Source organism: Melampsora larici-populina, assembly GCF_000204055.1.
Source record: "Melampsora larici-populina 98AG31 unplaced genomic scaffold MELLAscaffold_39, whole genome shotgun sequence".
In the NCBI taxonomy this organism is placed as follows: Eukaryota; Fungi; Basidiomycota; class Pucciniomycetes; order Pucciniales; family Melampsoraceae; genus Melampsora; species Melampsora laricis-populina.
The window spans coordinates 694,852-718,247 of NW_006768803.1; the positions used below are offsets into that span (position 1 = coordinate 694,852).

General features: G+C 38.8%; 7 protein-coding genes across 7 annotated transcripts in view; 2 read left to right on the plus strand and 5 right to left on the minus strand.

Moving 5' to 3' along the window:
* Positions 1 to 396, plus strand: MELLADRAFT_66096 (uncharacterized protein; the record flags this gene model as incomplete). The annotated part of the gene is made up of 1 exon (XM_007413846.1): positions 1 to 396. The coding sequence occupies one exon, from the start codon at positions 1 to 3 to the stop codon at positions 394 to 396; it is 396 nt and encodes a 131-aa protein (XP_007413908.1).
* Positions 397 to 1,033: 637 nt separating this feature from the next.
* On the minus strand, positions 1,034 to 2,894 carry MELLADRAFT_72702 (uncharacterized protein; the record flags this gene model as incomplete). Its single annotated transcript, XM_007413885.1, has 4 exons — positions 1,034 to 1,423; positions 1,506 to 1,820; positions 1,919 to 2,047; positions 2,141 to 2,894. The coding sequence occupies 4 exons, from the start codon at positions 2,178 to 2,180 to the stop codon at positions 1,404 to 1,406; spliced, it is 504 nt and encodes a 167-aa protein (XP_007413947.1).
* A 2,582-nt stretch (positions 2,895 to 5,476) lies between these two features.
* MELLADRAFT_72704 (uncharacterized protein) lies at positions 5,477 to 7,904 on the minus strand (the record flags this gene model as incomplete). Its single annotated transcript, XM_007413884.1, has 12 exons — positions 5,477 to 5,859; positions 5,926 to 5,960; positions 6,031 to 6,093; positions 6,171 to 6,323; positions 6,387 to 6,455; positions 6,516 to 6,691; positions 6,757 to 6,905; positions 7,052 to 7,163; positions 7,235 to 7,297; positions 7,368 to 7,444; positions 7,546 to 7,607; positions 7,709 to 7,904. 12 exons carry the CDS (start codon positions 7,817 to 7,819, stop codon positions 5,733 to 5,735), a joined length of 1,197 nt encoding a protein of 398 aa, XP_007413946.1.
* A 5,480-nt stretch (positions 7,905 to 13,384) lies between these two features.
* MELLADRAFT_78722 (uncharacterized protein) lies at positions 13,385 to 15,870 on the minus strand (the record flags this gene model as incomplete). The annotated part of the gene is made up of 8 exons (XM_007413883.1): positions 13,385 to 14,072; positions 14,149 to 14,421; positions 14,492 to 14,548; positions 14,643 to 14,733; positions 14,808 to 14,925; positions 14,998 to 15,240; positions 15,329 to 15,482; positions 15,674 to 15,870. 7 exons carry the CDS (start codon positions 15,369 to 15,371, stop codon positions 13,782 to 13,784), a joined length of 1,116 nt encoding a protein of 371 aa, XP_007413945.1.
* Positions 15,871 to 16,686: 816 nt separating this feature from the next.
* Positions 16,687 to 17,657, minus strand: MELLADRAFT_90707 (uncharacterized protein; the record flags this gene model as incomplete). The annotated part of the gene is made up of 4 exons (XM_007413882.1): positions 16,687 to 16,864; positions 16,966 to 17,071; positions 17,155 to 17,302; positions 17,394 to 17,657. The coding sequence occupies 4 exons, from the start codon at positions 17,655 to 17,657 to the stop codon at positions 16,687 to 16,689; spliced, it is 696 nt and encodes a 231-aa protein (XP_007413944.1).
* Positions 17,658 to 20,958: 3,301 nt separating this feature from the next.
* MELLADRAFT_13951 (uncharacterized protein) lies at positions 20,959 to 21,886 on the plus strand (the record flags this gene model as incomplete). Its single annotated transcript, XM_007413847.1, has 3 exons — positions 20,959 to 20,975; positions 21,123 to 21,662; positions 21,802 to 21,886. The coding sequence occupies 3 exons, from the start codon at positions 20,959 to 20,961 to the stop codon at positions 21,884 to 21,886; spliced, it is 642 nt and encodes a 213-aa protein (XP_007413909.1).
* Positions 21,887 to 23,163: 1,277 nt separating this feature from the next.
* The window catches only part of MELLADRAFT_117489 (uncharacterized protein), a gene marked incomplete at both ends in the record, with an annotated part of 1,005 nt that continues 772 nt past the window's right edge, over positions 23,164 to 23,396 (minus strand). Inside the window, one exon of the mRNA XM_007413881.1 lies at positions 23,164 to 23,396.

Sequence of the window (23,396 nt, forward strand, 5' to 3'; positions counted from 1 at the left end):
ATGCCTCCACAAAGCCGTCAAAATCAAGCAAATCCTTCCATCTCCCCACCTGTCCGTCCGCCATCAGATATCTTACTTCGTCAAATCAGGAGATATCGAAAACCGGACTTTGTCCTCTCACCCAGGCCCCTGCAGTGTATTCCAACCCCTGTCCGCCACCGTGCTCCCCCCAAAGAATCAGTCAAACCTCCAATCCCGGAATCCACTCCCGACAAGGATCGATCCAAGAAGACAATCCCTCTGATCCTGCAAGATGCTAAGAACAACCCTTCACTCACCTCCTCTCGCAAACATACCTACCGTCCTTCGATCAAAGGATCTATTATTCTTGTGACCGACCAGACCAAGGTCCCTAAGCGCATTCCTCTCGCTTCCCAAGTCCCGGGCATGGAATGACTAACATTGACGAGGTAGATTTCATCGCTTTTTCTCTGGATTTGGATCCCTCTTACTGATTTCCTTTCTTTTTTGCGTCCGCGGTGATATCAGAGCGAATCTCTCGAAGGCTCTTTGATCGACGACAACTAGCTTTCCCTCACAACGAGTCATCAGGTTTATTCCATGAGATTTTTATCATAATGTATGTAAATTGGTACTGAAACAATACTGAAACACAGGTCTTTTCCAGCTATCTTTCCAATCTTTATCTTCCTTCAACTTTTCGATCACGTTTTTTCATTCTCCTCATACTTTGTTGAAAAGACCTAAAAACGTGAAAACAAAACCAGACGCTCATAGGTAGTCTTACATGTATGCAGGCCTTTCCCTACAACCATCACCGTTTAGACAACTGTATATACTATAAACCTGGTTTCATTTCTGAAGTTGTCTTTTTTGGTCTTTTCTACATATTTCATTGAAGGACTGTGCAATTCTTGTGTGGTTGTTTTTCTTTCAGCTTTTGGATGCTTTCATCCGTGCAATGTCATGTAAGATGCTGGATATACTGAGCTTACAAAATTTAGTTCTTGGCCAATGCCGTTCAAGATTCCAAGTATACCGTATCCGAACGGAACCCACATTAAAAGAGAATACTAAAGCAGAAAAGCCCTTAAAAATCACTCATTCAATAGCTCATAGGCCATATTCCAAAACAAACTGAGCAAACACACACACACGCACGCGTATATACACCGAGCTACAATTGAACAAAAATTATACAAAGATAATTTCAACTAATTTGTTTTTTTTTGTTTTGAAAAAAGATTAAATAATTGATCAAGTCTTTGTTTTCGATTGATAAGATATTCTGATATAAAAAAATCAGGATTTAAACAAGCCATATGTATGTGTGAATCAAAATTGCAGAAATAAGGCGTTTGTCATGATCATTTGATCCTCCAAAGGAGCATTCCGCCATTTGTACAAAACCTTCAATATTGAATAGAATCAATGAAACAAGTTTATTCCCAAATCAATTTCCCTTTAAAACCCCCCAACATCAAATCATATCAGTTTAAATATTAAACTTCGAAGCCAATCAGAGTGAGGATAAAAAAACTTACCGTCATCAGCAATCGAAGCTTTCATCCCACCACTGACTTCCTTAGACTTGCTAGATCGATTATTAGAAGCACTTGAACTTTGCTCATTCATTCTAATTCTTTCTTGTTGACGTTTATGAGCTGAAAGTCTACCAAGTCTTTCAGCTTCTTCAGCTTCCTTGGCTGCTTTTGCGGCTTCTTTCTTTTTAGCATTTTGTCGTTGACGTTTGGTGACTGCTGTGGTCGTATTACTCGTAGATGAACCAGGTGGTCCTGTTGCATTGGGAGTGGATACCGTACTCATTTTTAATGTTATACTTTTTGGTCCACGTGATTCTGTTATTAGAGATCAAATAATTCGAATCAGTAAATGTTTACAGACGATTTAATAAATTCTTTGGACACGGGAAGGAACTATACGAGGACTCTCTCACTCTTTCCATCGGGAACCTTTTCCCAACCATCTTCAACTTCAGTTTCTTCAGCTAAAGAAGAACCAGAAGATTCTTCTACAATCTTCATCACTCTTGCCATTTTTATCGGTTTTTCAACTTCCTCATCAACTACACAAACAAAAAGACAATTTTTATGATTAGTTTTGATACAATCTTTTTTAGAAAATCTAACTCTTTTTGAAAAATCGCTCAAGACTCAACTCATATCATCTACTTTCGTCTTACGCGCAGGTACTTGCATCCGTTCGGCATATGGTCTAGTAGGATTAGATTCACCCTTCTCAACTACCTTCTCCTTCGATTCCGATGAATTGCCTTTCCCATTAGAAGAACCAAGTGCAGGGACTCTTTTTCATCAAGACTATCAGGTGTAACCTTCTTCAAACCTTTATCGTTTTCTTTTCCCTTCTTCTTCGTTGAGGCTGGTTTGCTCACACTAACCGACTCTACTTTCTTTTCTTCTAAACTAGGACTGGGTAAAGCAGAAGAAGAAGTGGTAGAACTTTCATTCTGTTTAGATTTGGGTTTTTTCTTTTTATTTCCTTTTGATTTGTTAGTTGACTCCTTGTTGAGAGATGAAGTTGGTGATGATGATGAACGTGTTTGAGAACCAGCTAATGCTACACCTCCTATCACTCCGGCTGTAAGAGCTACCAGAGCTAAATCGGTCCATGAAAGAGTGATGGTAGGCATTCTTGAAGAAAAGATGTCGGTTTTTTGGACTCCGCGTGTTTCAGTTCGGATTCGTAGGCAAGCTTGTCGTGTAAGTCACTGGATACAAAGGGAAAATATGATTAAAGGTTCGAATGCTTTGATGATAGCTTTGAAGGAAAGTTGGTTATTGAAGATGGTGAATGGAATGTCGATGTTGATGTTGTTTGTTGAGAAATTGAGACTTTAGATCGACGTGTTAGTTAGTGGGTCATGAGTGACGTGCCCAATGCCAACGTGGTGGTGAAACATGTGTACAGTACCTAGGAGGCCGCTAAGGGCCGCTACTGTACTCAAGGGGCCAATCAGCACTAGGGCCGTGACCCGCCTCGGCCCCGGACGGACGAGTCTGCCCGACGTCTTTTTGAAGGCACACGGTACAAGCCCTGACACATGTGATTGGGGTGATGAAAGCCCTGCGGGCACCTCGAGCGGTGCCGGGCCGCTCAAGGCTTGCTGGATCTTTCCTGTGTCAAAAAAATGTTTCTTTCTAAATTTCTTCCTGTAGCTCTGTTTGATTTTGATGAAGGCTCATATATGAAATCTACATTTTTGTGCATTAAATCTGCATTATTAATCATTTTGTGCATCAAGCTCAATCATTTTTCACCTTGGAGAACATTATATTTGCAGTGTTACCAGCTTGAGGTTCTTGTGGAAGATTTTGATGATGGCTGTTATTATGCAATGGTCTTAGTATGTCACAATCACTATTTCCAACCACCTTTTTAAACTGAAAAAGTAGAAGATTTGAGCCTTATATTTCATCCATTCTACCAAACTCATGTTGGTTGCATGAGCAAGTTTTTTTTTATATGTATGGTGGGTAGTGCCTAAACGCGTGAAATCGGGTATTTTGAGAAAAAAGTTCATGAAGCCCACAAAATTGATCCAATTTTGAAGCCAAGGGTAGATTTGGAATCCTCACATCAATAGGAATCCAAAATTGTATTGAACATGTTGTTTTTAACAATTTTTACAGTAGAGAAAGTTCTTTTCATCCAATGGAGTTTTTGATAAATCAGCTTTTTGGCCGTACTAACCAGCCCGACATTACACGCTTTTAGACACTACCCACCATAGAATTCACTCACACCAATGACATTTTGTATTCTTAATGCAATCTCAATATATTTGGATAAAGAAGTGAAGTTACATATGAAATCCCATACATATCAAAGGGGGGTACAAATTTAAGTTGATGTAATAGTCAGTTACAAATGGATCTACCAGCATCAGTGGGAAAAATATAAGACTTGTGTGTATGGGCAGGCAGAAATCAAGATGGTTCAACTTGCATGAAGATATTCTGTCAGGAACTTTAGGGAACTACTTACACAGTTTGAAGGCATGGCACTGATACCACTTCAAAAAGTTCTAAGTTGTACAGGAGGCAGAAATTAAGCAAATTCTCAGAGCACCAAAGAAGATTGATGCAACACTTCCAAAGACAGAAGGAAAGAAAGTGATACATTTGAAATACCTCCTACACCTGGTTATGGAGCTTTCAAAAGGTGGAGCAAAAGAAATTGGCATCATAGACAAAATTCTTGTTGTGTTCTGGAACTTGGCACACTAAGCTGAAGTGATAAGAGATAAACACAAGTCATCAGAAATCATCAAAAAGTCAGATATCAAGATCACATCAAACAAAAAACTTGCATATCACTTAGAGTTGCTAAAACAGCAAAAGCGGGGGAACTTCAAATCTTCCAATCAAAACACCCAAACCGTATTTCATGCCCAATAGCAGCAATACAAAGAATATTTGCCCAAACATCTGACAATGACAACTTTGTCTTTAGGTACATGCAAAATGGGTCCTGTAAGACATTGGAAAATCAAGCAATAACCTCAACATGCCAGCAGCTATGGAATTCAGGAGGTTTTAAAGGGTTGACTGGACATTCTTTCAGAGTAAGCAGTGTGTCTTTTTGTTTTTTCTAGAAATACCCATTTCAAATATATGCAAAATCAGTAGGTGGAAATCTGCTTTTATGTTCAATTTCTGACTACATACTCAAAGAAAGAATCATCAGAAACTGAAGAGCTGACATATGAGGTAGACCAACATAATCCAAAGTAGATTTATACCACAAAGGTCAAACTCACAAATGGATGAAGAAAATATCAAGATTTTCTTGGAACAGGCAATAAAACCTGAATGGTTTTGGGTTTTGGGTTTTGGGTTTGAGAGGCTCAGTCCTGTCAGACTTGAGGATAGGGTTATCACAATCTCAACCAGAAATTGCTTGATTAAAGGCTTGAATCAGTTTGTTTCAAGATCTCACTAATGGGTTCTTCGATCCTAGAGTCATTTCCTAAGCTCAGTTTGAGTCATCATCAAATGCTATAAAGAATCAACTGCTTCAGAGCATCTCAGACATCTTAACTGGAAAGACTCACCAATTTCCTTTGAAACTCTCAAAAAAAGAGTTTGCACAAATGTGGGTTTTAGCAAACCCAAACACTGGTAGTTTTGGACATTTTGTTGGGACTACCTAGAGCTGATGCTACGTAACTCAATAGAAGAGTTAGTATCTACTCAAAAATACAATACAGAAGTATAAGATTACAGAAGATAAAAAGTGGAATTCAAGATACTTGAATCAAAAGATAAAAGAAGTACCTGAATTATCTCACATCACAAACACAGATTACAAATTATCCAGAGTCCAAACCAAGAAAAGTATGAAATTTAATCTTGGCTTTCAAAAGACTTTAGATTTCAGAAAGGTCAATCAGTGGTGATAAAATTGAAGTTATCACCTGTGTATTCCTGAATGGAGTTTTGAACAATGCTGTTTAACCCAAACCCTCTCTGTTATCTCATCCCTGAACAGCAAATTTTGATGCATTGAATATTTAGAATCATAAGTTTACAAGGGAGTAAGTCAACATCCATATGATGACCATGGTAGTGAAATCAACATATTGGAGGTACATGGTAAGCAAGATATGATACAGGATTCAAGTGAAAGGGAACTTCCAAACATAAGAATTCCAAGCTGATGAAGATGACCTCCTTGATCAATAATGATGGGCTCAAGCTACGGGAGAGTGTTGGTAGATCTAGATTGTATCATGGCAAGGGATCAACATCAGATTTGTGACTCCCTATTCCTGTTGTCAACTTTGAAAACGAAATAGGAGGATTGGAAGGAGTGACAGTAGTCCCTCGGAGATTGTATAAGATTAAGAATAAGGCTCTTTGAAATAATTGATGTCAGCTTTTTTGATATTTCAACTACAAAAGGAATATCAACTCTACTCACATGTTTCCCAAGATTGCAACGGTAACATTTGGTCCCTGGAAGATTTCAAAAAAAAATGGTCAGAGAAGAGGAATCGGACATAATTTTGAAGAAAGATAGAAGCACAATCCGAACGATAAGCCAAAAGTTTGGGTCAAACATGAAAGCACCCTTGCGAATTAAGCTCCTCTAAAATGACAAATACCCCAAAAAGGTAAATCAATTACTAAATTTGAAAGCATTCAAAAGAAGAAGAGAAAGCATACTGCACAGACATCCAAAACCAGTATGGATAATATAATTGTGAATTCTAATAAGGTGTTGGCAAAGACTTCTTTTTGCTGTCTCCTTATTGAATGATCCAATTCTGTTTGATTGGTAAATATCTTGGATAATAGGAAAAGGAATGGAACGTAAAGCTAATGAAAGATCGAGTCAAAAATTTAAGATTGTGGATCCTTAGATATAGATAAGGATCTCACCAGAATGAGAACTCCACAAAAGAATATATAAAAGTCTAAACCCAATTGGTTGTACTTTACCACAAGATCCTAATTGAAGAAATACAGTCATCAGTCCATGTGCTGATCAGTTTTAGGAAAAGATCTTACAATGTGATGGTAGGCCGGTGTGAGTGAAAGGATTTGGAGAACCACTTCATTCACGCTACATGTAGATAAGGCGCAGGTAGAAGCCGACTTCCGCAAGATCTCAATGACAGGACTCAATAATTGTGTGATACGGCGATATTCCAGGTTGAGTAACAAGAATGAAATGAAGATTGAAACTGGGATTTAAAAAAACTTCAGAGAGCGTACATCAAGAACCATTGCATTGAACGCGTAAGCTGACCATTTGACACAAAGACAATCATCCCCAACAATATGTTCAGCGCCCATGTCACAGTGGTTGGAATCAATTTGCCTACCGGAGTCATGCGTCGTGAAACTGTTCTCTGCTTGACCAATGCATAATGGCAAATACATAGCCACAGGATTACTGAATGATGGTACATTGATGTATGTAAGATGGGTATTCAATGCGTATTTACTGATTTGCATAAGATGAAAGAAACTGACCACTATATGATGTCGAAGCAAGTCAGTTCAATAAACAATGGATCACATTAAACCTGATGAAGTCTCACCTGGCGCATGCAATTGTAAACATCAAGTTAATTCCGAGTATGAAATTTGGTCCTCCCTGGTCTAGATGGCCAGATTGTGCAATCTCTCCCCAAACAATTTCAGTCATGGCGACTAGTTTGAAAGCAGATACGTTGAATTATTCTGTCGAGGTCTCAAGAAGTCGTGAGGCAAGATTTGCTTACGTATACTGTATAGAAGGTAACACAATCCACAGTGGTTTGCGCGATCGAGTTGTACCAGTCCTACTAAAGTGTGGATTGAGCTTTTCTGCCAAACATATCAGAGTAAGATGATCATGACTGCATATCCACTCACTAGCATTCAAGCCGATATGATATACTTTTTTCGTCTTCGAGCGAACATAAAGAATGTAAGCGGATTGAAGAAACATTCTACCATAGAGTCCATCCAGTTTTGAATATGATGTCAGCTAAAGTTTCAACCTCTGTTTTGTTTCATCTACATATATTGATCAGGAACAACGAATTCTCACACCAAAAACGCTGCAGCAACAACGCGCTGAACGTAGGGTGACCAAGAGGGCAAAGCACGTGGCTTTGGATATAGGGAGACAAAAGTTAGGTCAGGAAAGATTGTTATGACAGACCGCAGATTCTGAACAAGTGAAGGAATCAGTGGGGGGCAGCAAGACGCACCTGAAGGAAGGCTACGAGGTAATCAGCTGTCGCCTGATATGGGTTGATGTCTGGAGATTTCATCAAGTGGATGACGAAGTCGATGGTCTGCTCTCTGATGATTTGAGACATAGCAAGGAAGATAATATTGGCGTCTGATAAGATAAGATGTCACTACTTGACTATATCTTATAGAACACAAAACCTTTCGAGGTCCGGTCAATGGCTGGGAATCAATCCACACACGAGTCAGATTTTAATTTGATACACCGGTTACACAGTCTTGAAAGAATGGTCTCTTCAACAGGTCTCGAACATTCGGTTGAACGTACTGAAAGATGGAAGGCTTCGATCTGTGCAGTAGAGCGTCTGGAACTTAATTCCGAGACCTTGTAGAGTTTAAAGGGTTTCAACTCTTAAAGTGGTAGCAAAAGGATGGAAGAGTCGTAAGGCATGCGAGTCAAATGATCACTTCGAGTTCCATCAGACCCTCAGTACAACACTTAATTACTTTCCTTGGGGCTCAGACTCACAGATTTCCCCAATCCCGTGGTCTGAAGACAGTCGAATGTTGCATTTATCTGGCATCATATAGTCAAGATTGAACAGTGGCATTGAATAACCGAATTCGATACACAAAATTGCTTTTGAGCGAAAGCCCAGATCGGGGTCTCGTCTGCACATCCCAGGGCTTTTGCCATCCGCACAGCATCTTGCAGATGCAGTGAAGATGTCGCACCGTGGTATAGCATCAGAGGCCCAAGCTGACGTCCTGGCGCTCCGTCAGGACAATCGCTCTTGGGAATCGGAGTGTCCTTGTCGTGTTTTGATCATCATCCAAAACAGTCAGATTTTGGATTTTGAAGAAAAGGGTTCATCGAGGTTGCCGTTCATCAATCATAAAATGTAATCAATATTTTGATCTTTAGCACGGATCTCAGACTCTGGGCCATTTAGGGGATACAAAGTAGAAAGCCGGGCACGTGCCCGGGCATGTGCCCACAAGTCCAGATCCCAATTTTACAGCCAAAATTCGGGATGTGGACTTCCGGGCACATGCCGGCTTTCTACTTTGTATCCCCTAATTATACATGGTTCCAGAAATTTACCATAAACCAAGAATTATTGATAGAAACTCAGGGCGCATTGACTTCAGCAATTTCTGGCATTCTGCAAAATTGAAAGTGCTGGTTTGGTGGAGTATGTTTCATTTTTACATTTTAAAATTTCCAGAATACAATTTCTGGTCAGAATTTGCATTCTGCAAAATTTAAAGTGCTGGTTTGGTGAAGTATGTTTCATTTTTGCATTTTAAAATTTACAGAATGCAATTTCTGATCAGAATTTCCTCAAGTGAATGCGCCCTTTACTAACGCCTTTCCCAAAGTCCCGCTGCTCCTCAGAAATTTTCAACATGTAAACTTTTTTCTACATTTCTCTTGTACGTATATAGTATGGATTTCTGAGGAGTTAGAAAGAAAAGGAAATCTAAATTCAGCACAGCTTGTTCAAGCCTAAGAGCGCGTTTACTTTAGCGATTTCTCGTGAGAAATCACATTCTTGAAATCCAAGAAATCGCATTTCACAGAATGCGTTTGATAACTTAATTACAAGCATTCTTGAAATCCGAGAATGCTTATAAAAAGACTTTTTCTAGCACATTCCAAGAATCTTTTCTCTAATTTGGACAAGTCCCCTTTCACCGTACGGAATCCCACACACCCCTCAAAACCCATCTTCTAACACCTTCCACTGCCATCTCTACTCGTCTATGTATCTCATACCCATCTTCTAACACCTTCCACTGCCATCTCTACTCGTCTATCTATCTCGATTCCCATCTACTCATCGTCGATCAACTCAACCACTTGACTCAAAATGCCTAATTCCGATAGCGACGACAACGTCATTGTTGAGCCACCTTCAAAAGCAAAACCAAAGTCGAAATTGAAAGCAAAACCAGCCGATAACAAGATTATTAAAGTTAAAGATGTTAAAGTTAAAGATAATGATCAGGTTCAGGAGAGCGCTACTGGTGGTCAATGGACTCATCATCAAACACTTTATCTTATTGACGAGTTCAAGAAACAACTGGACCTTGGAAAAGGAAACGACGGCGGCATCAAGACCAATGCTTGGAAACAAGTTTTGACTAACTATAACGATAAATTCAAAGTTAACGAGCCTTTGACCCGATTAAAAAACCGTATTCAAAAGGTTTTGTCCTTTCTATCTTATTCATAATCTTTCACTATGTAATCAAACTAACTAATGAATATAATGCTTTGATATTCAGTTAAAGACAACCCTCAAAGCTCTCGAAAAGATAATGGATACTTCGGGCGCTCCTGGAGTAGATACAACTAGCGGGATAGTCAACACTGATGACAAATGGTGGGACCATTGGATTAAAGTAGTAAGTTTTTATCTTAACTTTCATATGTTCAACTTTCATCTAATCATCTAATCATCCTATCCTTCGATTAGGCCGGTAATCTCGATGCAAGACCGATTCGGAACGGTGGATTTCCAGTGTATCAAGCTGTAGCCACCATCATGCCAGAAAAGCATCTGAGAGCGAATGGTGCTGAAGGCTTTGGAACTCAGAGTAAAAAGAAGAAACAACCATCACCAAGTCAATCAATTGAGGGTGTTGAAGGTAGGCTTCTGTTTCATCTGTATATACTTGATTGGATTTTCAATACTGATGGCTTTCATTCATTTGTTAGATCATGTTGCATCTGAACACAAGTCAAATGAAGATGACAATCACATGTCCAACTCCGAAAAGGACTCGGTTGTTGGGGAGATTGGAGGTGCGAGACCAGCTTCTTCACAAAAGAAGAAGAAAACTCCTGTGTGTATCAAATTTCATGCATTTCATTCATTTCAATCGATTCACTTCTAATCATTCATTTCAATCATTCATTTCAATCATTCATTTCATTCACTTCAATCAACTCAAATCATTCATTTCAATCAATTCACTTTCAATCATTCAATCGATTCACTTCAATTAATTTAATCAATTCACTTCAATTAATTTAATCGATTCACTTCAATTAATTTAATCGATTTACTTCAAATCATTCACTTCAAATCATTCACTTCAACTATTCAACTATTCAACTATTCAACTATTCAACTATTCAAATCATTCAATTTATTCAAATCAATTCAAATCATTCAATTTATTCAATTCAATTCAAGAAGCGCAAGTTTAAAAATAAGTACGCTCTCACAGCCGCTGAAAAAGCCATGGACAGCGACAGCAATGACGAGACCCCAGAATTGAAATTTGCCCGTAGTAAGAGGAGCCCAGTCGTCCCAGAAGGATCAACTGCACCTGCCAAACGATCACGCCTCACTGGACCGAAGCTAGTCGCACAATCAATCAATTCAGCCATTGATCGAGTATCAGGGCTAGAGGAACAACATGAAAGCGATAAGGTAACTATTGCTAAAATTAAATTAGAGCAACATCCAATGAGGCAAGAAGCCATGAGCATTTTTAATAAGGAGTGTAGTAAAGAATTAAAACCTAAACATATCATCAAAGTGGCTAATGAATTAAAAAAAGATGATACTGCTTCTTTTTTCTTTCACATGGATAAAGCTTACAGGTGGGATTGGTTGAAGAGTGAAGCTGGAATATTAGCAGAGTATCAAGAGGTAGATGAATAATTATGTATTTCATTTTCCTTTATTTCCTTTTTTGTATCTGACAACTCAAACAAAAGATTACATATTTAAAGATAAAAAACATTTCCTATTTTGTATCTGAGAACTCAAACAAAAACAAAACATGTATGCCATATGCTATAGTAATTAAATATTGCTATTTTCTTTTTAATGATGATGAATTGATGAATAAGATGAGACTTGCAAAATTCATAACTAAAAGCTCCAAAAGAGATCATGAATACAAATATTACATAAGATTCTAGGCTTGCCTACGCGCCACAGGTGCATTAACATAATCATAGAACATCCTTTCAGCAATTTGATCTCTCTGTTCAGATGCTTGAGTACGCTGGGTAGGGTTAGGCTCAACCCAGTCAGGATCCATGTTATTACCACCTAATCTGTTCTCCAATCTTTCTTTCAACATATACTCTTCGTAAAATTCATCTTCGCCGGTTTCAATTCGTATGATATTATGTAGTACACAACAAGCAATGACAATCATTACTTGTATCTTGTAAGGATAGGAAGGCATCGAAGCTAGGATCGGAAACCTCATCTTTGATACACCAAAGATCCGTTCGATGATGATTCGAAGTGAGGAATGGCGATGGTTAAACAGCTCTTTAGGTGTCTGGGGTGTGAGACCGGAGTGTTTCCACTCCTTGAGGTGATATCGCACTGCTCGATAAGGGGCAAGAAAGCCAGGTACGTTGGCGTATCCAGCGTCGGCCACATAGAAGCGGTCTGAAAAGGATTGACAAATAAAAAGTCAATATGAATCAACTTGATATCAAAGTGAATGGCTTACCTTCTGGAACTACAAACCGTTGTTCTTCAAGGGCTCGGTGAAGAACACGCGCGTCGGCATGAGATCCTTCTAAACCAGCATAAACGAAAGTAAACAACATGTTGAACGAACATCCGGCTAGGACATTCTGGCTGAGATCGCCTTTTCGGTTTCGATGAGGCGGATGACGGCTAGGTGGAACTACACAAGGAATATGGGTGCCATCAATGGCACCCACACACTTCTCGAAATAGGGGTACATTCGAGGGTTGTTCTGAATTTCCTTTGGGCAAACCTCACCACCGGTAGGTTGTACTATGTAAATTGACTCAAGCGATGCAATTGCGTTGCAAACATTATTAAAGTACTTGCTGATGGTGTGTCCAGACCGTTGGAATCGTTCGCCAGCGAGACAATTCGTGCCGGAGTTACCAACAATGAATAAGAAGATCAAGACTTGTTCTTCCACCGTGACGCTTCGTTTCCGATGGATGACAAGCTTGCCTTCAAGAGCTTTCATCAAGCCCTTGAAGGCGAGCTTGTCCATGCGACAAAGTTCCCGAAATCGAACATCGCTGCCTTCGAGGATCTCTTTCGTATATTGATTTCCTCAAAGCTTCGATGTTCTACATGGGATCTTCGGGCTTGATATCGATTCTAGGTAAGATTGGCCAGCTTGTATGATTGACTTTAGAAGCTGCATCGGACGTCGAAAGGATGACTGAGATGAATCATCAGAGGCAGTATCGGAAGAATCCGACATGGTGAGGAGGATAGGAAGATGATGGTCATTGGGATCAGAAAAGTGATCCTCATGATCACTTTTCTATCGATCTGTCCTTAATGCTCATATAAGCAAACGCTTTATTCATCTCTTTTTCACAAATTCTCAGAAAACCTGAAATTTCGGTTTTCTGAGACAAAAACGCTTTTCTACATGTAGAAAAGCGCTCACACAGAACTCGATTTCTAGAAATCGGGACTAAGTAAACGCGCTCTAAGGGAGTGTAGTTCATTAAAGTTGGAATACAAATCCATCCCTAAAGTTCTTGAATAGATTGTCATGCCATGATATCTTTCTTGCCTTTAAACTCATCAACTTTGATATGTTGTTCCTTGAAGTGTTTAAACCTCCTTGATCTGTGAAGGGTTAGTTTAGATTCTGGACCATACATACACGAATACCATTATTCAAGTTCCTCAACACTTGATTTGAGTGCTCAAAGTCAAAAAAGTGAAACATTCTAATTTCTAATATGAAGGTAAAAAAAGCAAGATATAAAGATATATAAGTATATATATATGAAGAAAGCATCTCACATATACAATTTTGTTTTTCTTTCATGCTTTTCCCCAAAAAATCAAAACAAAAACAAAATAATGAAAGAAAAGATTTTGTTGTTTTTTTCGTTGCGAGAGCGCCATTGTTTTCTTCATATCTGATTTCAAAACACACACACACACACGTCTTTTGCATCCAATCATTTCAATCAATTCAATTCAATCAATCACACAAACAAACAAAAGAACATTAACTTTTATCATCAACGGTGTGTGATCTTTTTTCTTTCTCTAGTTTCAATGCTATGAATCAAAGAGTAGTAATTTAAGTTTTTGAGTTTAACTTAAGCTAGGGAACGCATTGGCGTCTTCAGCATTAAATTCTTTTGCTCTACCACCATTTCCACCACCATTCCCACCAAATCCACCTCTTCCTCGACCACCTCGACCACCACCACGTCCACCACGTCCAAATTCTCTTGGTTCACCATTATCTCTTCCACCACGTCCACCACCACGTCCACCACGTTCACCTCCAGTTCGTGGTGGTCGGTATCCCAATGGTTCAACTTCAATATAAGTCTTTTCCTTGTTCTTCTTGTTGCTAGAAGCGTTGCTGGCTTTCTTTTCCTGTAAGAATGAAAGTTACACAAAAATCAGCTGAGGCCAACTCGAGTAACAAATGAACAGAAAGATAAGTTCATACCTTGTTAACTTGGAAGAAAACCTCTTCCTGTTCAGCACCTTTGACTAATTGAACGGCACCTTTCCATTGACTTTCATCCGCACCTTCATTAGGTTTTCGTGCTTCTTTCTTGCCAATCAAGGGACTGATAGCAGCAGCTTTCTCAGCTAGGTATTCTTCAAAGGTCTTTGTTTTGTCTTCTTCTTCAACAGGTTTTTCATTGCTGTCAGGAGTACCGGCCTCGCCTGCTCCCCAATCGGCTTTTCCGTTAACGGCTGGTGAACCTTCTTCGGTCTGAATAAGGCGATTAGGTTAGATAACATTGTAAATTGACAATTTGAATCGCGTTAAAATAAAGACGTACCACACCAGCGCCCCATCCTTCATCAGCACCTTCAGGTACTTTGGGCGAGATGGCAGCCTAAACAAATTTGTAAAGGACATATCAGAGTTAGCCATTCGATACAGATCAAGTCAAAGTGCACAGCAACATTAGTATATAAAATTATTCGAACCTTGGCATCACCCCATCCTTCGGTCTCAGCTTGAAGTTCTTGTTTACCTTCTTCGGCACCCCAGCCTGAGGCGACTTTACGATCAGTGTCGCTGTAGAATAAAAGAACGAGAACCTTGATGAGTTCCGGATGACACGTCATATAAAGCAAGCCAAAATGACTGACTGAACACCAGTGGTGCTGTGACGGTCAGGGCGATCATCAAATCGACCACCACCCCGACCTCGGCCTGCACCTCGGCCGCGACCACCACGACCACGTGGGCCACCACCTCCACCACGACCTATGCAATCAAAACACAATCAGATTAACGACTATACAGATCAAGAAACCGATCCGATAGATCTCCACTCACGTTCACCTCGATCATCACGACCATTGTTGGTGAACCCAGCGGCTTTAGCACCGATCACTTCGACTTCACCGATCGGAGCAGCACTAGGTGCACCACCATAAACCTTTCGGGGTCCACCTCGGGATGGGTAATCACCTCGATCACGCTTGGGTTGCTGTTGGGCTGTGTTGGGTTTCTTCACAGGAGCAACGGCTGGGGTTGGTGCTTTGACCATTGGTCGACCTCCTTCATCATCGGAGTCACCTATATATCCAGAAAAAGGTTTAGTCAGTAACTTGATCGGGATCGATATCGAAAACGGAAAAGATGAAGTGAATTGATGATAGCTTACCTCCGCTCAGAAGAGCAAATGGGTTCGAACTGATCGTCGACATTAGGTTTGTTTGAGTGGCAAAGGTTTTTCAAGGATGGTAGGGAGATGTAATGATAGAGGGAAGTCGAATTGGCTGCTTTTTACTGGTTAAAGCAGCTCGCAAACCTTACTTCTGTTGAATTAGAAACCCAAAGTTGAAATAGCCAAAAAGAAAAAAGGAAAAAAGTGTAAGTCCGATGAAAAAGGGTTGTTAATGATCAAAGGGTTTTGGTAAAATGAGAAATACGGTTTTTGAAGTGAATCAGAAGACAAGGTTTTGAAAGAAAGAAAAAAGGAATCGATTTGATTGAAGGGACAACGTACCAGATCGGTAATGTTCAATGCGTGAAGTAAGAGAATAAAAAAGATTTCTAGCCTCGTTAATCTTCAAGTTTAGCTGACTTAAAGGTGTGTTTCCTTGCAAACTCTTTTCTTGAACTGAATCGAGTCTTGTACGCTAAAAGTTGATGTTGATGATAGACTCAGAGGGAACAAAGGTTTCAAGTGGTGTAGCAATAAAGATTTCTGTCAAGCTTTTCGATTGAAATTCTCTTTACCACAACTTCAACTTGATCGTGTCTCTGTCACCAAATCAGTGGCAAAACACTCAATTCCAAAACTCAGGTGTCACCAAAACCATTTCGTTGCCAACTCTTTTAGGTCAAAATGGTCTTGTTCAAAATTCTGATATATTCATCACTTTATCAATGCAATCCTTTCTTTTTATGTTGGCCAATCTATTGAAGTTTAATCATACCCAGCCCATGATTCATAAGGGTCTCTTTGATGGATGCGGTTCGGTCTGTGCACTCGTGACATATTTCTATCCAATCTCACCATCTGCGCGTCATTTTCCCCGAAGTAGCAAACCTATATGTCAGCCCGCAGCAATCTCACGTGAGGTTTGCCTGGCACCGCCTCGCTCGACCACGGTTCACGTCCTGTGACAGGTGAGCCTCTGTGAACCGTGAGGCATGTCACGGTTTCGGTCCAGCCTGGTCCACTCAAACGGCAAGCAATGGGAAGATGCGGCACCCGCACGGGCAAGTCATGAATGAAGAATTTCAAATTGAGTCTTGGAGTTGTTTGAATCATCAACGAGTTCATCAAATTCATTCAAACAGCGAATACAAAAATCTATCCCAACAGTCACGTCACAAACATTAGACATTACAAGACAATGAGCAAACAACAAGTTAAGCAAGTTAATAGAAAACAAAGATGAAAACAAGATTAAAACAATTATAGATAGATGCGATAGATATTCGAATTTAAAGAGTTCAATTGCTAAATAGTGTAAATCGAAACAAAAAATGAATAACAAAAGGGAAAAAAGTTTATAGGAAGATTGAAAACCATGAAATCAAACCAAAGAAAACCAAAATACAAAATTTATTTTTCTTTGAATTAGGAATAAATTGATAAGTATTAGTAGCAGAAGAAACCATGACTGTAACAGTTGCAACAGCAGGACCTAAAGTGATCGTACGAGCTGGTGCATCATTTGACCATGTACTTTTCGTCCCGAGCGAAGAAAAAAAACAAGGAGACCGAATGAGTTTGATGATAAATTTCGGAAAAGCAAAAAGAAAAAAAAGAAAGATTTGGGAACATACGCATTTTTGTATGGTGGTCCATTACACATATTAGAAGAAATGATTTGACATCTACATTGAGTACAAGCTGAATCCATACAATGAGCGTACCAACCATTTTGTTGAACTAGAAAAAAATCCAATCAACTAGAATTAGTGTTTTTTCTTTTATCAAATGATTGAAAGAAACATTTTTTGGGGAAAGCTTACAATTTGGACAAACTGAATTACATGCCATATCAGACCAACAAGCGGAAACAGAACCAGGATCAATAATCGGCCAACCACCAGTACTAAGTTGAGTATTAGTAGGAGGAGGAACAGTCAGAGTTACAACTACAGGTGTAGCAACTGCAGCCTAATCATCAAAAAAAAGGTAAACTCATCAATCATCAATCCAAAAAAGGGAAAAAAAATCTTGCAGATATGAGAGGCAGGAAATACTTAACTATAGGTATAACAGTTACAACAGTAACGATTTCAAGTGCGATAATCACATCTTGTCGTTTCCATAAACTTGGTTTAGATAATGCTACATCTAACTCGGTAGTTTTGGTTGGGAAATCGGTTTGAGTAGGTAAGAATGGGAATAGTTTTCCTTGACCTCTGAAAGGGGTTTGGAATTGATAATTTGGTAATGGGACTTGGAATGATGGTTTGACTGTTATTGGGGTCGGAATTGTTGGAGTGGTTAGGTTTGTTAATCCGAACATTTCGGTCTCTTTAAGTTGAGTTATCTTTTTTTGGAATTCGGGATTGATTGGATTATTCGATCGCTCGTTCGCTTCGTTGTTATGTGTTTTGGTGGTTTATCTACTTTTTGGTGGTGAACGTGGTATGTATAGAAAGACTCTTTACTGAAAAAGTAGAAACAGTGCGAAAAAGAATAAGACATCAAAAACTTCACGTCGACTTTTGAATTCAAACACTACAAAGAAAACAACTTACCAAAGGAAATTTTGCGTGATATGGGGTTCGTGAAATTCAGAAGATGCTTTTTGTACTGCAACTTGTAGAAGATGAAATCAAGAACAAAATCTGAAATTTATTAAGATTTTTTTAAAGTTTGGAAGAAACTTGATCGAACCAAAGCATATGTAGTGTCAAGAACGCGTCTTGTTTGTTTGTTTTGATTTGTTTGTTTATTTTGTATGTAGTTCAAAACCTTGGCGCGACGATCACGTGATTCTCAAAACATTGGGGCAGATCATGACTCATGAGCGGCTAGGATGAGAGTACAATGCGAGTGCGTGCGAGTCCAAGTGGGTGCGGGTGGATCTAACCGCTCCGACGCAGCTGCTTGATTTGTTCGCTTTGGGCCATGGAAACACATGAGGCCCCTTTCTGGAATCAAATCCATATACTGTCACACAACATCTCACCATGTCACCGCATTCAGCTGAAGAGATAATTGAGTATTGCATCACTGAAGAACATCCTGTGGTGACTGACATACCTGCAGTGCTTTTCAAGAACTTTTCAGAAAGTCTTGAGAGTGCAATAAGTTGGCTCAACGTCAGAGTATCATACATTTGGCGGTCTGGCGTAGATAACTGGTCAACCAAATCACGGAGCAGCATGCCAGAAGCAATGATGAAGATTAAAGAGGATGAGGTATAGTGTTGTCTGATTTGCTTTGAATGTTCTTGAATGAGCTTTAAAAGTGGTTAGGGAAGAGTTGAAATTTTGATGGAATATGAGCCAACTTGTATGTTGGATGCTAATTTCTCCTTCCCATAAGTGAAGGCTTTGCAAGTGGGGAGGTTTTTGCACTGTTGGTAATTAGGTTGGGTTGATTGCATATCAAAGTGGGTCAATTCTCTCAAGCTTAGTCCTAAATCATTTGCAAATACTTATATATCCCCTCCCATCAGGGTACTGGAGAACCGGATCTAACCTCCCATCAAGGCTCAGAGGCTCATGTGGCTGAAAAAATTCAAGGATCAATTGTCTATAATGGGGTATTAGTAACATGGAACTTACTTGGTGGGTACTATAAGGACCATGTCATACAAGCATCACATGAATGATCAAGTGGGGGAATAGAGGAGCAATAGAAGTATTGGTGGATAGGATAAGGTCATGCAAATATATACAAAGCATTGGTCTGGCATTACACATTGGGCAATGTAGTCCTGACAAGCTGTACTGAATGTTCTCACATCATATACAGATGAGCAAGTAGCAACTGCTTCGTTGGGCTGTGTTGGGCCACTCACATCATACATGTGCCTGTTTTGCAAACACTTGCATGTTGTTTCCCCCTTCAAATTCTCTGGCTAGGAGTGGGTATTGGTAGGAGATCAACATACATTTGTCATTGCTCTGGAATCCACCAGTTCTCAGCTCAACTTTTCTACCTTTGCCAGAAAGCAAAATAATAATATGTGTTGTTGAGTTTTTGAACCAATTTCTCTAGTGCAACAGCCAATGAACCAGTGTTGGGGGACATTAGTGATTGGGCAACAAAGTCAGTGGACCAGCCTGTAAGCCCTCTGAGCATGATAATTTCATGGATTTAGCAATGCTCTACAAGTTTGTTCTGATTTCCCCCTACATACAACTTGTTGCAAAGAGCAAACATGTGAAAGGTGGCTTTAGCACATCTTCTGAGGTGGTCTTTTCAGGGACAGGTCTGGATTTTACGCAGAAATGCTCTGCAAGGATCTCAGATCATAGGAGCAATACACCACCCAACAATTCTCAGCTTCTTTTCAGAACAATAAAAACTTTGTGGTGTTTGTGGTCTTTTAAACAGGGATCCATGAGAACTCAAGCAGGTGTCCAAATGCACTGAATTGAAACCATCATCTCTGGGCCTGAACTTTTCTCAACCCCTCTTGATGATCTCAGTGTTCTTGAAGAGGGCTTTTTCCACTACTCTGAAAGTCAAGTTATCAACTCCAATCTAACTGGAAAAATAGGAGACCATGCAAAAGAATATTTCACTCACATACATTAATGTGTCTCACAAGGTAATTTTTACCTAAATATGTTCAATGGGAAGTCTACTCCAAGTTTTCCAAACTCATGGCCACCTCCAGAATGAGTTCTGATCTAACCTCATTGCATACCTACTTTCAAACCTGAGTCTCAAGTGATAAATAGATTTTTCTATTGGCTTGGAAGATATTGAGTGTGTCTTTAAAACTGTTAGGTTGTCCTTCATGGTACCTTTTTTACTTCAGTCTCAGATGTGTTAAATGGTGATGATGAAGGAAGAAACTCATGTTTCAGAATGTACCAATTAACCCTTCAAGGACCCAGGAGCGCAGCTCTAGATATATATGATGAAAGCTGTTTCTTTGGGCCTTGAGCTCTAAACTACTACACACCAGGACTTGCCTTTAGGTCTCAATCACCTGAAAAGATCTGCGTGCACGAGGGATATCAAAAAAAAATCAAGATCCTCTCCACTCGCCTTGCCTCACTGTGGCTTAAAATGTAAAAGTTATATAAATCATCACACAAATTCGTCTTGTGATTCTAATGAGTATGTGAAAAGTGCTTATGTTGATGTTTTATTATTAAATAATAAAGTCATCATACATATATATAATCATTTGCATGTTGTTTCAAGTCCAATCAAACCTTGCGAAAAAAAAATTAAAGAACTCGATCTGCGATTAATTAAAACCTTTGTTCAAGCTTATCATTTGGTTTTCAAATTTATTTACATACTCATCAAGCACATCTTTAGAATCCTGTATATACCATTGATATCGGGGTCGAAAAGTATCAGGTCGGCCCGTTTGAAAGATAACTCGGTATTTCTCGGTCCCGACTCGAATTCATTTCACCGTGCCTTCCCGAGGAGTGAGCTTTCGATCATCATCATCATCATCATCATCCCAATCGATTCTCAAGTCCACCGAAAGAAAACAAAAAGAAACCAAGGAACCAAAAAGAAAAGGAGCACAAACTATCATCAGATCAAGCATCGGAAAAAAATGTTATTAAACCTTTCTCAACGTTCGGTTCTGTTGGTTCGATCTTGTAGAACTAATCTACATAATGTACCAAGTTCAATCGTAAGTTTAAATTTCTTTTTTGATTTTCAAAAGAATTAAAAATAAACCGTCAAGAAGATACTCCACGAAAAAATCCAAACCACAAACCAAATGAAGTTTCGAATACTGACGATCTTACCTGAATCCAAAGCAGATCACATCCCACAGCAGCACCAGAAAAGCCTCCACCACCAGTCCCGATCCGATGAGCTTCAAACTCCCAAGCACAGAATCCGAAGTAGCCGAACTACTAGCCAGTTCCAAAACCCCGCAAGAAAGACGCGAGATCTTTCAAGCGCTTCTAGGCACTCAATCCAACCCTATCCCACCCTTACCATCGATACCTAAATCATCAAGCGGTGTACATTTAATTCCTATTGGTCGAAAGAAACTTACCACAGATCATACTGGAATCCAAGTCCATCATTCACCTTTTGAAGCTTTAAAAGAAACCTATTCAAATACACTTAAAACCTTACAAAACTTTCCAACCGCTTCAGTTTATCGTCAATCAGTCGAAAGTCTTACTCAACGAAACTTGGAGATCGTTCTTAAACATGAAGTGGGAAAAGCTGCTCATACTTCTCAAGAGATTGAAGATTCAATTAAAGCTTTGGAAATCGAGTTGGGTGTGAACTTGGTTGAAGAAGCTATTGATCAAGCTAAAGATGAACATTCATTGGTTCTTTCACTTTACGATTCAGAAGCGTAAGTGTTTTTCATAAATTCATTGAACATCTTTTGGTTTGGTTTGGTGTTTTGATGATCTTGATCGATTTGAACTGACGTTTTTGTTTTCTTGAACTTCGCTTACAAATATCATTTAATCCATCCTGGGGGTCTTTAGTTGGTCTGATTTAATTGAAAAACCAAGTCCTGGTCAATGGGATTCATTCACTGTTCCTTCTTCTACTTCTTATCCAAAAGATTGATTTTGATCATCCATCCATCTTCCCAAAAAAATTCTAAACTTGATTTTGGTTTTGGTTTTGGTTTTGGTTTTTTTTTTTTGTGGTTTTTGGTTTACTTTCCTCTGATTGTTAATTTCAAGTTTATCAATCTATACTTGAATGATACAGATCAATAAACACGACCAAAAAGAAGAGAAATGTAAATTGATTAGATTTTTGTTTGAAATATGAATTGGTTGATATGATTAACAAGATTCTTCTGAGTGCTTTGAATGAAAGATCTATACTACAGCTTCATGGCCTAATCCGATCTGACACAATCTATTTGAACGGGAGTACTTTGGAGGTTAATGGTTTTCAACCCTTAAACCTCTAATGTATGCGCCCCGTAAGTTTCAAAAAGGGGTTGCTAAATCTATTCTTACCTCAATTTCTTCAGCTTAACCATGAGAAGTGTGATATTGCTTGAACTGCACTTCTGATAAGTTATCAATACTCCTCGTGTTGATGACTCATATCTTGATGAATCAATTCATACATCATTCCAAAAAATCAATTCCCTAAACCTCTTTTTATGAATCATTCCAATTCCTTTCACAAAGAAAGAATACAAATCAAATCGAGTTTTTATCAATTTCAATTTGATTATCTAGGTATAGAAATACAACAACTTTCATTTAATCACTTTATAACAAAAAAAAAGAAAAAAAGAAGGAAAAATCGGTTTATCAAATCGTTTGGTTTGTTTTAGGTCTTTCGTAAATCATTTTTAGTTTTTTGAACAACAGATTTTACATTTTTTTTTATATTTGCATTTTGAAACATGGTGATTGTTTGGAAGGGGTTTTGGATACGGATAAAAAACGACAAGAAGTAAAGGATAAGGAAAAAAGAGAAAGGATAGGAAAGATTCAGGATCTTTGTAGATCTTCAAGAGTGTATTTGTACTATGTATCCTTGAATGGGTTATAATCCTTGAAGTAAATCAATCCAATAAGTTCCAAGAATCGATTCGATAACCAAGAAACTAATCCATTAAGACCATCAGAATCATGAACCCAACTGATCAAAAAAATCATTTAAATCAATTCCTTAAATGTTGGAATTGATGATGAAACTGAGGTAAAAGTTCTGTAGGTAAATCCAAGCCTGATCCCTCCCTACAGGAAACACCTAAAGACTCAACATCTACTGAACTAATTGGAGTGGTAGTACTTGTTTCTGATCCATCAACATGACTCTCGACCGAATTTAAAGAAGAATTAGTGATCCTCTTATTATTTCGAGTTTCAATGCACTTAGAATTCTCGTTTAAAGATAATGAGTTTAATAAGTTATGATGGATTGATCGGTTTATAGATTGGTCTATAAGGTAAGATAAGTTTATGTTTTTTTCTTGATCGAATGTAGTAGAAGAAATAAAAATCAATTGAACATTTGAAGGGATATAATTCAATAATAAATTGAGTTCTGATATATAATGATGATTGATTTTAGACGTGGTGGTATCTAATCTTAAATCGATGATTAA